Here is a 12,330-nt window from a genome sequence, read left to right as displayed (position 1 = left end):
GTCACCTGAAAGTGAGAACAGGCATTCACATGGCACTGTTGTAGATGGTGTCGTAAGGTATTTACATGCCAGATGTGCTAAAGATTCCTATACCTTGTCATGCTTCAGCCATCGTTCCAGAAGACATGCTTCCATGCTGATGACACTCGCTAAAAAATAATGTGTCAATTACATTTTGACTGAACTCCTTGGGAGAGGATAGTATGTCTCCTGCTCTGTTTTACCTGCATTCTGCCATGTATTTCATATTATAGCAGTCTTGGATGATGACCCAGCACATATTGTTCGTTTTAAGAACACTTTCACCGCATATTTGACAAAAATGCAAAGAAGGTACCAACATGAGATTACGAAAGATAGTTACAGCACTCCACCCAAGGTTTAGGAATCTGAAGTGCCTTCCAAAATCGAGAGGGATGAAATATGGAGTATGCTTTCAGAAGTGTTAAAAGAGTAGGACTCCGATGCAGAAACTACAGAACCCAAACGGCCAAAAAAGAAAAGCAAGATGGTAGCATCTGAGTCAGATGATGAAAATGAACATGCATCAGTCTGCATTGCTTTGGATCATTATCAAGCAAAACCAGTCATCAGTGTGGATGTATGTCCTCTCAAATGGTGGTTGAACCATGAAGGGACATATGACTCTTTAGCGCATCTGGCACAAATATTTTGAGACGCCAGCTACAACAGTGCCATGCAAATGCCTGTTCTCACTTTCAGGTGACACTGTAAACAAGAAGCAGGCAGCATTATCTTCTGCAACTGTAACCAAACTGGTTTGTGAGAGTGATTGGCTGAACAAAAAGTAGGATTAAGTGTACTTGTACGCTCTAAAGTTTTATGTTTTATTTTTGAATGCAGGTTTTTTGTACATAATTCTACATTTGTAAGTTCAACTTTCACGATAAAGAGATTGCACTACAGTTCTTGTATTAGGTGAATTGAAAAATACTATTTCCTCTATATTTTTGATTACAAATATTTGCACTGTAAAAAACAGTGTTACTGTAAACTTTGTATTCTGTGTTATATTGATTTCAATTACATGAAAATGTAGAAAACACCCAAAAATATTTAAATAAATCATATTCTATTATGTTTAACAGTGCAATTAATTGCACACTTAATCTTTTTAATCACTTGACAGCCCTAGATTTTAGCTCAATTTTCATTTTAACTCTGCAGTTTCCTCTAAGTCTCTGCAATATCTACTCCTGGGGGAATTCTGCGCCCCTGCACAAGCACAGTATTGGTTGGCCCCACAGATTCTCTCCCCACTCCCCGATGCAAAATAATTGATTCTCATGGGGAGGTGAAGGGAAGCCATGAAAAGGGTCACATGTCCCTCCTAAGCGGCAGCCTCAAGATAGTGTGTTGGTTTGGGAATCGGGAGCAGCCAGGGGAGACAAATCACCTGGGGGGGGGAGTGGGGAAGAGGGGCTGGGTGTGCAAGCGAGACTATTGCTATCGTGGTGTGCCCAGCACAAAGGGAAGGGCTCCAAAATGTTTCTGGGGCAACCTTTCCCTGGTGATCAAGAGAAGCTAAAATCATTTTTTAAGCAGAATTTAGACCAAGATTTTCAGGTTTTTTCCACCCCAAGATTTTTTCAAAGCCTCAAGTTAACATCCTAATTCCATATTTAGGTAATTAAGTAAAGTGACTTAAGACCCCAACTTTAGGTTCCTATTTTTGAAAATAGTAGCCTTAAAATATTTTAAAATAAGTTTCTGCCCACATGATTGCAGAGAAAGTCTTCATGATTGCAGAGAGCCTTCCTAATGTGAACCGACAAACTTTGAGAAAGTACATTATCAGTTTCAGGGATACTCTTCATAACCCTGGAAACTGTTAGTTTCATATTACTGCTGGGGAAAGTTACTAGGTAAGACTGCATCTTTGTTCCCCCACCTCCCAAAACACATCCAACCAGGTTCAGGAACAGCACTCTGGCAGAAATCCTAATACCTTCTCAGTGGTGGTAGACAACAGAGCAAGAAGCAATGGTCTCAAGTGGCAGTAGGGAAGGTCTAGGTTGGATATTAGGAAAAACTATTTCTCTAGGAGGGTGGTGAAGCACTGGAATGGGTTGCCTAGGGAGGTGGTGGAATCTTCATTCTTAGAGGTTTTTAAGGCCTGACTTGACAAGTCCCTGGCTGGGATGATTTATTTGGGGTTGGTCCTGCTTTGAGTACGGGGTGGGACTAGATGACCTCCTGAGGTCTCTTCCAACTCTAATCTTCTAGGATTCCAATCAACCCAAGTAGCAGGGTCTCTAAAATTCTCCCCAAGCCTCTACCCTGAACCTGTAGAGGTCTTGTCCCATGTTTTTCTTTTTGAAAGTATATCTCTGGCCTGCCTATTTAAAATGTCGGCCTAAGCAATATTTTTAACATATTTAACTTCATTGTACTGAAATCCAACTTGCTTTTAAAAGAATAAAATGAAAAATTGCTTTCATACTATTTTAAATAAAACCAAACATTTTCTAATAATTTAATATGCACATTTCCCCTAACGCCCTATGACAACTCCAGAACAGAGGTTAACATTTCCTCAGCACAGTGATTTTTCAGCTGAAATTTTGCTACATATCTAGATGCATATCTAATTTAAATATGCATTTTAGAAATTTTACAATTGTGAATTAAGTTTCTGTTCAGTCATACACTTGATTGATCTCTTTATTTTTCTTTTTAAATCCTGAAGTAGAAAAATAGACTACACAAAGCTGTATATGCCATATTAAGGGTACCATCTGACAGATTAGAAAAGCCAATACTCAACTTGCACTTCTTGAAAGTTTGCACAAATTGGTGTGAATATTTATTTTGCTCATTTGAACCTGATCTGAAAGTTTAGGATGAGTGTGGTTTTTTTTTTTTTTTTTAAAGCACACAGTGATGTCTTAGCCCTGCTTCCACTCAAATGAGTTAGGTCAACAAACAATGCTTAAGTTACCCCTCTTTATAGTATCGTGCCTTAAAATAAATAAATACAAATTAAATCCCAAACCAGTTTACATAAGTCTTCTGTGGATGAGCACAAGGCCATTTGGCTAGCAAGTCCAGGGATAGGTCTACACTATGGATAGAGGTGTGCTTACCAGCACTGGTAAACAGGTATGTGCTAAAAGTAGCCATGTAGCCAGGGTACTATGGACACTGGGACTAGACTAACCACTGCAGTACATACTCAGGTGGTCAGGGTGGGTTTGTACTCAGGTGGCTAGCCCAAGCTGCTGCCCATGCTCCCCAACTACATTGCTATTTTTAGTGTAATAGTTTTGTTCGAGCTAATGCATGTCTACCCACAATGAGAAGCATGCTTCCAGGTGCAGAGTAGATATACCCTGAAAACTGCTAGGCTAGTCTTCCTCTTTGATTGCTCCAACCATGCTACTCCACTTCCCAAATCTCTCTGCAAGCTTCCCTTCTTCCAATGCCAGGTTCCTATACTCTTCACAACTCTGACCTCATCTCCTACTGTTCATTCTCTCCTCTATCCTTTAAATGCTCCTTTCTATCTACTGTTGTATGCAGTGTAGTTGTAGCCCTGTGGGTCCCAGGATATTAGAGAGGCAAGATGGGTGAGGTAATATATTTTATTGGAATTGTCCCCTTTTATCTACCAAGGTATCTTCTACCTCAGCCTATGTTCTGAACCTCCTCAAAGTCCCCTCCTCTCATTTAAGGTCCACTGTTTACAAAGCCCTCCTAAATTTACCAACAGTATTTCCACACCTTCCTGAATAATTCTGCCCCCCATAGGTGAGTTGGACTGCTAAACTCTGAGTAGGATCTTGGGGAGGCGGGGTGGGGAGGCCAAAGTTTTTGTAAAAAGCTGTGTATATTTACAGCTCTATATAAATAGAAGTTCATTTTTCAGTTTTGCTAGAATAGTCTCTTAAAATGTGAGTTAGCCCTATTTTTATGGAAGTTACAGAACGTAAAATGAGCTCAGCAACACCATCTGGCAAGTAAAACAGGTGACATTAGGTAGGTGAGATTGTGACATCCTGTGACACATGAGGCAAGTAGGGATTTCAAAGGAATTAATTTGTTGTTCATGTTGAGAAAGTTATTTACTTGGCACTGATTCCTGTAGTATACATAGTTCTCACTAAAGCCTGTGTTTCACAGGGTTGGAATTATGATTAGTGAATAACTGCAAAGAAAGTTATATATTTAATCAGTTCTTGCTCAACCACTGCTTCAGTCTTAAAGATAAAAAACTTTAAGATTGAACTATGAATTTCTCCTTATAAGGCAAGAAACAGACTATGGCTATCTCCTTTCTCACATGCTATCTGCATGCTGAACATGCATGTTAGTCAGTGAGTTTGCAGAATAAGGAACTATACAGGCTGAACTAGAAAAGGAGTTAAGGAGCATTCAAAAAACTAGTTAAAGCCTTATGTGACAGCAATTCTGGATTCCCATCTTCAGCACAGGCTGTTTGCCAATCTACCTTGTTCTCCCAAACCTTTAGTTCAGGGGTTCGGGAGCCCTCAGGGGGTCACGAGGTTATTATATTGAGGAGTTGCAAGCTGTCAGCCTCCACCCCAAACTCTGCATTGCCTCCAGCATTTATAATGCTGTTAAATAAAAACATGTTTTTAATTTATAAGGGGGGGGGTCATACTCAGGCTTGCTATGTGAAAGAGGTCACTAGTACAAAAGTTTGAGAATCACTGCTTTAGTTATATGAAAAAGACAAATGCAGAACTGGGGTACAAATCTATAATTGTGCTGTACTTGCTTTCACTTTAATGGAGAGAGAATGCTCTCTGGCATCTGATACTATTTGGATCACTGATGGTATTACAAGATGGTAGTGCTACATATAAACTTCATAAACCCCTATATTTGCAGTCCAGAAAGATGACCAGCCTTCTGAGCCTCTCCTACTCTAGGAGAATCATGACCTGAAATTCACCACTACGGGTAGTTGTAGTAGAGAAGTGTTTTTACTTAAGTTCGTTTAACCATGCTCTGAGCAGAGCTGCACAAAGACAAGATATGCACAAGTCAGGTCTCCACTACAGTTTCCACGAAGGTAGTTACAAGTCCTAGTTTTCTTGGTGTACACTAGCCCCAGCTGGGGCAGACTACTGAGGATGGAGCAACCATGAGTGACAGAGACACCCTAAGCTTCACTAAAATCTGATTACTCAAACTTTGAGACACGCAGTGCAAGGTTTTGGGTTTGGTATTTTTTTGTTAAGAGCATATTGAGAAAGTATAATGCATCACACAGATAATCAATTTAGGCGAGGGTTGGTCTAGAACACCAAATTGGAAAGCCACATGCAGATCAGCATTCTGGCGTTGAAGGCTCCACCTTGGTACAGCCAGTCCTCCTTGATGGGGGCAGGCTACATCCCCTTTGATCTCAACAAGGTGCTGAAGTAAACAAGACCAAAGGTTAAGAAACACAGCTCCAGCCTTTCAGGCCTATAGCAATAGTTTAAATCAGGAGTTCTTAACCTTTTTCTTTATGAGGCCCCACTCCAAACATGCTGCAAAAAAATCCAGGGCCCAGCAGGGGGCCTCAGTCTCACTGGACAAGGGGTGTGGTCCCCTCTGACACAGGCATAGTTTGACTTTCAGAGGGGTGCGGGGGGGGAGGGAAGAAGGGGTTGTGTGACTCACCTCAGCAGGCTACCCAGCCTGTGTGGGTTGAGGGGGTGCAACCAAAAATTATAGCTCAAAGTGATGGGGGGAGAGAGAGAGAGAGAGAGAGGGAGAGGGAGAGTGCTCAGGTTAAAAAGGTTGAAACCTGCTCAGGAAACCAGCAGGGGGTAGCTAGGGGCTGTGTGCTGGAAGGGTAACCCCCACTACGGTTGCTGCTTCCTGAGAGTTCTGCAAGCCCTGGAGCCAGGTCACCCCACCTGGGCGGCTCTTGCTGGCTGCGCCAGCAGTCAAAGAGGGCTGGGAGTAGAGCGGCAAACGCAGCCCCAGGCGCCACCAGCAGGAAGAGGGGCAGACCCTGTGAAACTGGCTCACAGCCCTGGCTGAGAACCACTGGTTTAGATTACTTCTCCTGTGTTGGGGTTATCCGAGTACAACCTAAAAGGGAAAGAGGTTAGGGGAATGTAGTCTAGCTGAGAAATTAGAGTAGAAATGAAGTCATTAGTTTTCCAAGACCTGCAAAGGAATTGAAGAAAATGGTAGCAGGAGCTCAATTTTAAAGGTGACTTTGCATGACCTTGATATTCTATCTAGGTTCTTATATACAACCCATCACTATAGCATTCAAGGATCTCATACTGATGAATTTATCCACAGAACTCTGCTGTGAGAAAGACTTATTATTCCCATTTTACAAATACAGAATGGAAGCAAACATTAAGATATTTCTTGTGACTTTGAGGAGGTATGTGGTAGAGTTAGAAATTTAACACAGGTCACCCGAGTCCTAGTCCAAGCTCATAAGTCAGGTGATTATCCAATGAAGATGCAACCAAGAAGGATGCCCCAAGAATCAGCAGAAAGACCCCAGGGCACACAATCATTGAACATTTTAAAGATCTCTACATTTTGCCTTTAAAACTTGATCAGAAGTCAACATGAAAACCTCACACAAAGTTAAATGTTCTGTATGGTAAATGTGAAGGCCTGATTTTGGTAGATTTTCATAGTCAAGTCCCAAGCTTTGAGAAAAAGAGTAGTACCACCGTATTCTCATTTTGATTACACAAGGATTTTTTTCCCCCCTCCAGATAGGCTTAGTTCAAAAGGAATTTTGGGGGACTTATATGACCGGTGTTATAAAGACGTCAGACAATCACCACAATGGTTCCTTTTGGCCTTGGAATCTATAAGAAGGTGGTCTATAGTTTTATTTATGTTTTATGAGTCAAATGTCTATACTTAAAAGTAAGAGAGGTACACTCATCTACCCAATACAATTCTGAAGTAGAATTCTAGGGCGGAGGGTGAGGGCCAGGGTGATTAAAATCTGGAGCTCCCGTAGTCTTTAATGGAATTTGCAGATGTTCAGTACCTCAGCATTTGGCCCTTAACTGTAATAGTCATTTTTCATCTAAAAATAAAGTTTAACGGGGAGCATTTATTAGACGTCTATACCATATACAACGAGCCAACAAGACTGAATTTTGATCATCAAGAACAGACAAAAACTTAATCATAAGCCGATGCATTTTACCAGAGAGTTTAGGTCTAGCGGAACTATTTTGCAGATTGCTTCAGAACCAAAACAAAAATGTCTATGTAAAGTTTTTTCCAGGCTGAGTTTCAAAAATAAGACACTTCACCCTTCCAAAATAAAATAAAATATTTATCAGCTTACTTGCTAGTTTAGCCTGTAATCCTGAAGGTCCAGGTTTTGATGTCTCTGACTTTGAAGAGCCTGGTAGAGACAGTTTTGTTTTAGGCAGGCTAACTTTTGGGCTGAAGCGAGCGGCCCAGTCAAACTTTGAAGAGCCACCTGTTTTACTTGGTTCTTTATCTCGGCTACTCCTTCTGGGACTGGGACTAGATGCAGAACGGGAACGCCTCGCCTTGCTCTGGTCTTTTCCTTGTTTTACTCTGGCACCCTGAGGAACTGTGGAAGAAACAGAGGCAACAGCAGAAGAGGAGGAGGATGTAGAAGCTGAAGAAGAAGAATCAGTGATGTTGCTACACCCAGCTTTGGCTGAGGTCGCCGATTTTGAAGCCAGTTTGCTGGGTTTTGCAGACCTCTCTTCAATGCCAGTTGATTCAACTGCTGTACCACTCTTTATACAAGATGAGCTCTCTGTCCTTTTCCTTTTCTGACTTCGGGAGCTACCGGTAGCTCCACCCTTTCTGGTATGAGCCTTGCTCGTTGATGGCAATTGTGCAGATTTCGACTGCTGTTCTTGGTCTAAGGGTCTTTTCTTAGATTTAGTATGTGGCTTGTTTGTTTCCGAGAAAGTTTCAGTATATTGAAGTGCTTTGGGTTTTTTAGCAGAGCTAGGGGAATTGGTCCTGTTATAATCTGGGCTAGCACTGCGTTTCACTCCTCGAGAATGGTCTTTCTTAGGCACCTGCCCCGTTTTTTGCCTTTCTGAAGTACTGACTTTGTCTGGGTCTTCTTGTGGTATTATAACTGCAGATGAACTACAGCCTCTGCAGAAGTAAGCAGAAACAGAGTTAATACAATACTAAGTTACAAGAAACTTTACATTATTACAATAATTGAGACCAATTTATACTAATTGTTGGCATTCAAGAAAATGTAGATATATCCTAATCATGGTCCATTACAAGGTTTACATTAAAAAGGAAAACATGCTTAGATGAAAAAGGTTGCATTCCAGATTTCAATGATGTCACTTTACTAGCAAGACCAAACTAAAATAAAAAAAGCTGCAAAATAAGAGCATGGAACACTGCCATCTATGGATTTTTAGGGGAGTTATGAGAGGATTTTAAATACCATTTGGAGTATAGTACCTCTTGTTTCACAGACGACAACCAAAATACCTCAAGCCACTATATAAATATTTCAGAACTAAGTTCCACAAGAAACCAAGGAGTATTCAGTAATGCATAACCAGTCAACTGGATTTCAGAGGAGTGGGAATTTTTTTATAAAGTGATTGCAATTTACCTCTTATTACAGTCACATGTAATATTTCAAAATGGTTTAGTTCTCTTCAACAGGACTGAAATCCGATCTATTCTATTCTAATTTAAGGGGCAGGAAGATGAAAATGGTAAGCAAATAAGACATCACCAAGGTTCTCATCACTAAAGCAGCCCGATACCAGATCATTTTATATTTGGTTTAATATATTACAGAGTTCAGAACTGTTTGGGAAATTTGCATCTTACCCAACATGTAGGAAAGTTTCAATTTTCAATATATAATCCAGAGCTAGTTATGCAGAATTTGTTTTCTCCCCATCACTGATGAAATGGCGTTTCAATTTGTGACTTTTAGTTATAATGCAATGCATGAACATTTCAGACACTGACCTACATCAGCTGACATTAAGCCTAGATTAGTAAAAACTAGATGTCAGACATTTGAGTCATCTAATATGGTTAGAATATTATGTACATTCTTGAAGTGCACATTACACTTGTTAACAAGAATATGAAGCAGTTACCTTTTAGAAAAGTGTCCCGTGGACTGCTCAGAAGTAGTATTAGACTGCACTTTGGGTGTCTTTGAAATAGATTTTTTACTCTCAGGAGGGCTATGTGCCTTATGTTTTGCCTGCCCTAAATGTGACCTGTCAGCAGAAAGTCAAAACAGAAAGCTATCAGGAGTCTGAGAAGTAGATAAAAGCCTGTAGGTGGAAGGTGTTTTTTTGTACTTTATACAAAAATATATTAGTGTAAGTACAACTTCACATACTTCTTCACATCAACCTTTCATTAAACAAGATCATACTAAAATTTATTCTTCTAAAGTGTCATGTAATGTTTTGTAAAATGAAATGCACTTAGTAGTGATTTCTAACCAAATGATTTTGGGGCATCTCGAATAAGACAGACATTGTAAAAAAGTTTCAAACCTAAAGAATTGTTAAGCATGACATTATCTGCAGTTATTCTGCTATGCAAGCCCATCCAATTCCCAATTATCCACTCAAGCATGAAAAACAAGACATGACCAAATAAACTTTCAAAATTAGGGCAATTGTTTTAGAACAGGGAAAAATATTAACACATCAACCTTGAATGCTTCCATGCATCAGAGCTAATCCAATAAAAGGTGTTTACAAGTTTGCCCTTTGCTGTTCAATTTCACAAATCCACCAGTAAGGGTTCTCCCATGGGCATAGGTAATCCACTTACCCAAGGGCTGGTAGCTAGGTTGATGGAAGAATTCTTTAGCTTTTATAAGTTATCCATAGACTGTACCACGGGGATATACTGTTAGGTATATTTCATCTGCTGCATTTTACCTGTTAATGTTCATGTGCTTCCACTGTTGCTACTTTGACTTTGTAAGAGTAAACCCTATTATGCAGAATATGATATAGGAAGAGGACCAGGCTTTAAGAAAAATCACCAATAATGCTTCAGCTACTCCAGAACGTAACTTGCTTCTTCCAGTAACACAGAAGATATTCAAGCGACATAACTAGGGCCCTACCAAATTCACGACTGTGAAAAACACATCACGGACCTTGAAATCTGGTCTTGTGTGTACTTTACCCTGTAAACATGCAGATTTCATGGGGGAGATCAGCATTTCTCAAATTGGGGGTCCCAACACAAAAGCGGATCATGGGAAGGGGGTCGCAAGATTATTGTAAGTCATGGTATTGTCCCCCTTACTTCTGTGCCTACTGCTGGCAGTGGCGCTGATTTCAGAGCTGGGTGGCTCAAGAAGAGTGGCTGCTGACTGGGCACCCATCTCTGAAGGCAGCACCCCGCCAGCAGCAGTGCAGAAAGGTGCCATACAATGCCATTCTTACTTCTGCACTGCTGCTGCTGGCAGCAGCGCCGCCTTCAGAGCTAGGCTCCCAGCCAGCAGCCACCACTCTCCAGCCACTCAGCTCTGAAGGCAGCGACATCGCCAGCAGCAGTGCAGAACTAAGGGTGACAATATCACGACACCACTACAATAACCTTACAACCCTCTTTTGGGTCAGGACCCTGCACCACCATGAAATAGCCAATTTAAATAAGCAAAATTATGAAACTTACCATTTTTTGAATCCTATGCTCATGAAATTGACCAAAATGGACTGTGAATTTGGTAGGGCCCTAGACATAACCAGTTACCCAAGAACCAGAATTTTACACATGCTATTAACTAAGCATGTCTATTTCCTGATCGTTTGCAAATTATACTGAAGTAGGGGAAGGTTAGAAATTGTGAGCGCCTCCGGCCTTGAGAAATCTAGTTCTTAAAGTTTGTTTAGAGACACCAGGGTGATGGGGAGGAAAGCAGAGGAGTTGTGCATTGACAGAGAGCAGCAGGTGTCCCAGCTTTAACAGGTTAATAAAGCCTTTTGACAGCTTGTTTCCAAAACCCTATAGAGAATCTACAAAAGTGATCTTACCAAGGAAACAGGCAAGCCATAAGAATAATGGACCTAAGAAAGAACAGCTATGAAACAGCTGCAAAGTCAAAGAGATTATGATCCATGGACTGAAAAAGGGCGCTCTATTAGCACATAAAAAAAAGCTATTCACTTTTAAACCTGTGTAACTGTTTTCTATATGGGTTTTTGTAGCTTGTGACTAGAGGAAAATAAGTTTTAAAACTTAATGAGGAGAGGAAAGGGGGGAATCAAGTGGTATTTTTAATGCAACTGATTTACCATAGCGAAAGAAGTTCCAACAGGCCACGCCAAGAGACTGTACGTTACCCTTTCAAAAGAAAGGATCCAGTAAAGTTAACTGATCTAAAGGTAATACAGTAGTGGCTCAAAGCAGGGATGCAGAAAGTGACTAAAATGAGTCCATGAACAGAATGAGCCATCAGAGTTGCTGGGACATAGAGGCCCACTATTGGAGGTGACCTTTCCATAATGTACTTTAAAGATACATTCAGTTTGAAAGCACCATCCACGGATGTGCAGTATTTTTAATTCATGGGCAGTCAAAGCACTTAAGAAGCTGTCACAACTTGTAGCATATGTGGTTGAGATGTCACAAGTGAGTTACATATACCATATAAATCCATTTGAAAATGCCTTCTTCTAATCCCATCTCTTGTTCTCCGACATCACTGGAAGCAGGCAAGGCAAATTTGAAACTGCTCCAAGAAATCATATACAGTTTACGAAAAATATTTGAAAATTGTCTAAGATCATACATTTGTGTTTCTCCCAATTATGCTCATTCAATGATTGTGGAAAGATTAAGTGTTGGATAGTTTGAATATGAAATACCCAAAGACTGAGAACTTTAAGAAGACAGCTGGAAGAAAAGTTTTAGGTAGTATGGGGAGTTCAGTCTAGGAGGACTTAAGAATTTTTAGGCTGCTTTAAATTCTTCGAAGATCAGGGTACCCCAGTCCACTCTATACAAAGCATTCTGCCAGCTCAGGTTTGAGCTAGCAAAGTTACAAACGGCATTTGCAATGAGATTTTAAAGGGTTTTCATTTGAAAAATGAAAGATTTTAAAAGTGCACCACTTTTCTCCCCAGAAAAGGGAAGAACAGGCCCATTTAGTTTCAATTTCTTCCACTTGGGTTCAGTTAGTATTAAATAGTTAATCTGATGTTATGGCAGTCTGATCTTAAAGGGAATTGGTTCTTCCTGGTGCACCTTAAGCCTCCACAAAGAAGAAAACTCAGTTGAATTCAGACCTGTACACACGATCAATGGTCCAAACTGGCAACTGAAAACAGTCTGCAAATGGCATTTAATTAA

The 12,330-nt window shown here is 40.5% G+C and overlaps 2 protein-coding genes across 6 annotated transcripts in view; one reads left to right on the top strand and one right to left on the bottom strand.

The window, feature by feature from the left end:
• Positions 1–12,330, top strand: part of FBXO36 (F-box protein 36) — a 278,670-nt gene that overhangs the window by 143,663 nt on the left and 122,677 nt on the right. The window lies entirely within an intron of this gene.
• TRIP12 (thyroid hormone receptor interactor 12) overlaps positions 1–12,330 on the bottom strand; it is a 151,988-nt gene that overhangs the window by 88,194 nt on the left and 51,464 nt on the right. For 3 of the 5 annotated variants that reach the window (XM_048865307.2, XM_048865310.2, XM_048865308.2), the window contains exons 3-4: positions 9,102–9,227; positions 7,316–8,115 (exon numbers count right to left, since the gene is read on the bottom strand). In XM_048865307.2, coding sequence (XP_048721264.1) covers positions 7,316–8,115; positions 9,102–9,227 — 926 coding nt within the window. The remainder of the gene's footprint in view (positions 1–7,315; positions 8,116–9,101; positions 9,228–12,330) is intronic. The other 2 variants (XM_048865311.2, XM_048865312.2) reach the window with 1 other exon arrangement.

The sequence above is a fragment of the Caretta caretta genome, chromosome 9 (genome assembly GCF_965140235.1).
Source record: "Caretta caretta isolate rCarCar2 chromosome 9, rCarCar1.hap1, whole genome shotgun sequence".
NCBI classification, from domain to species: domain Eukaryota; kingdom Metazoa; phylum Chordata; order Testudines; family Cheloniidae; genus Caretta; species Caretta caretta.
Note: the sequence above shows the minus strand (reverse complement) of the source record. Positions and strands in the feature narration are given on the sequence as shown.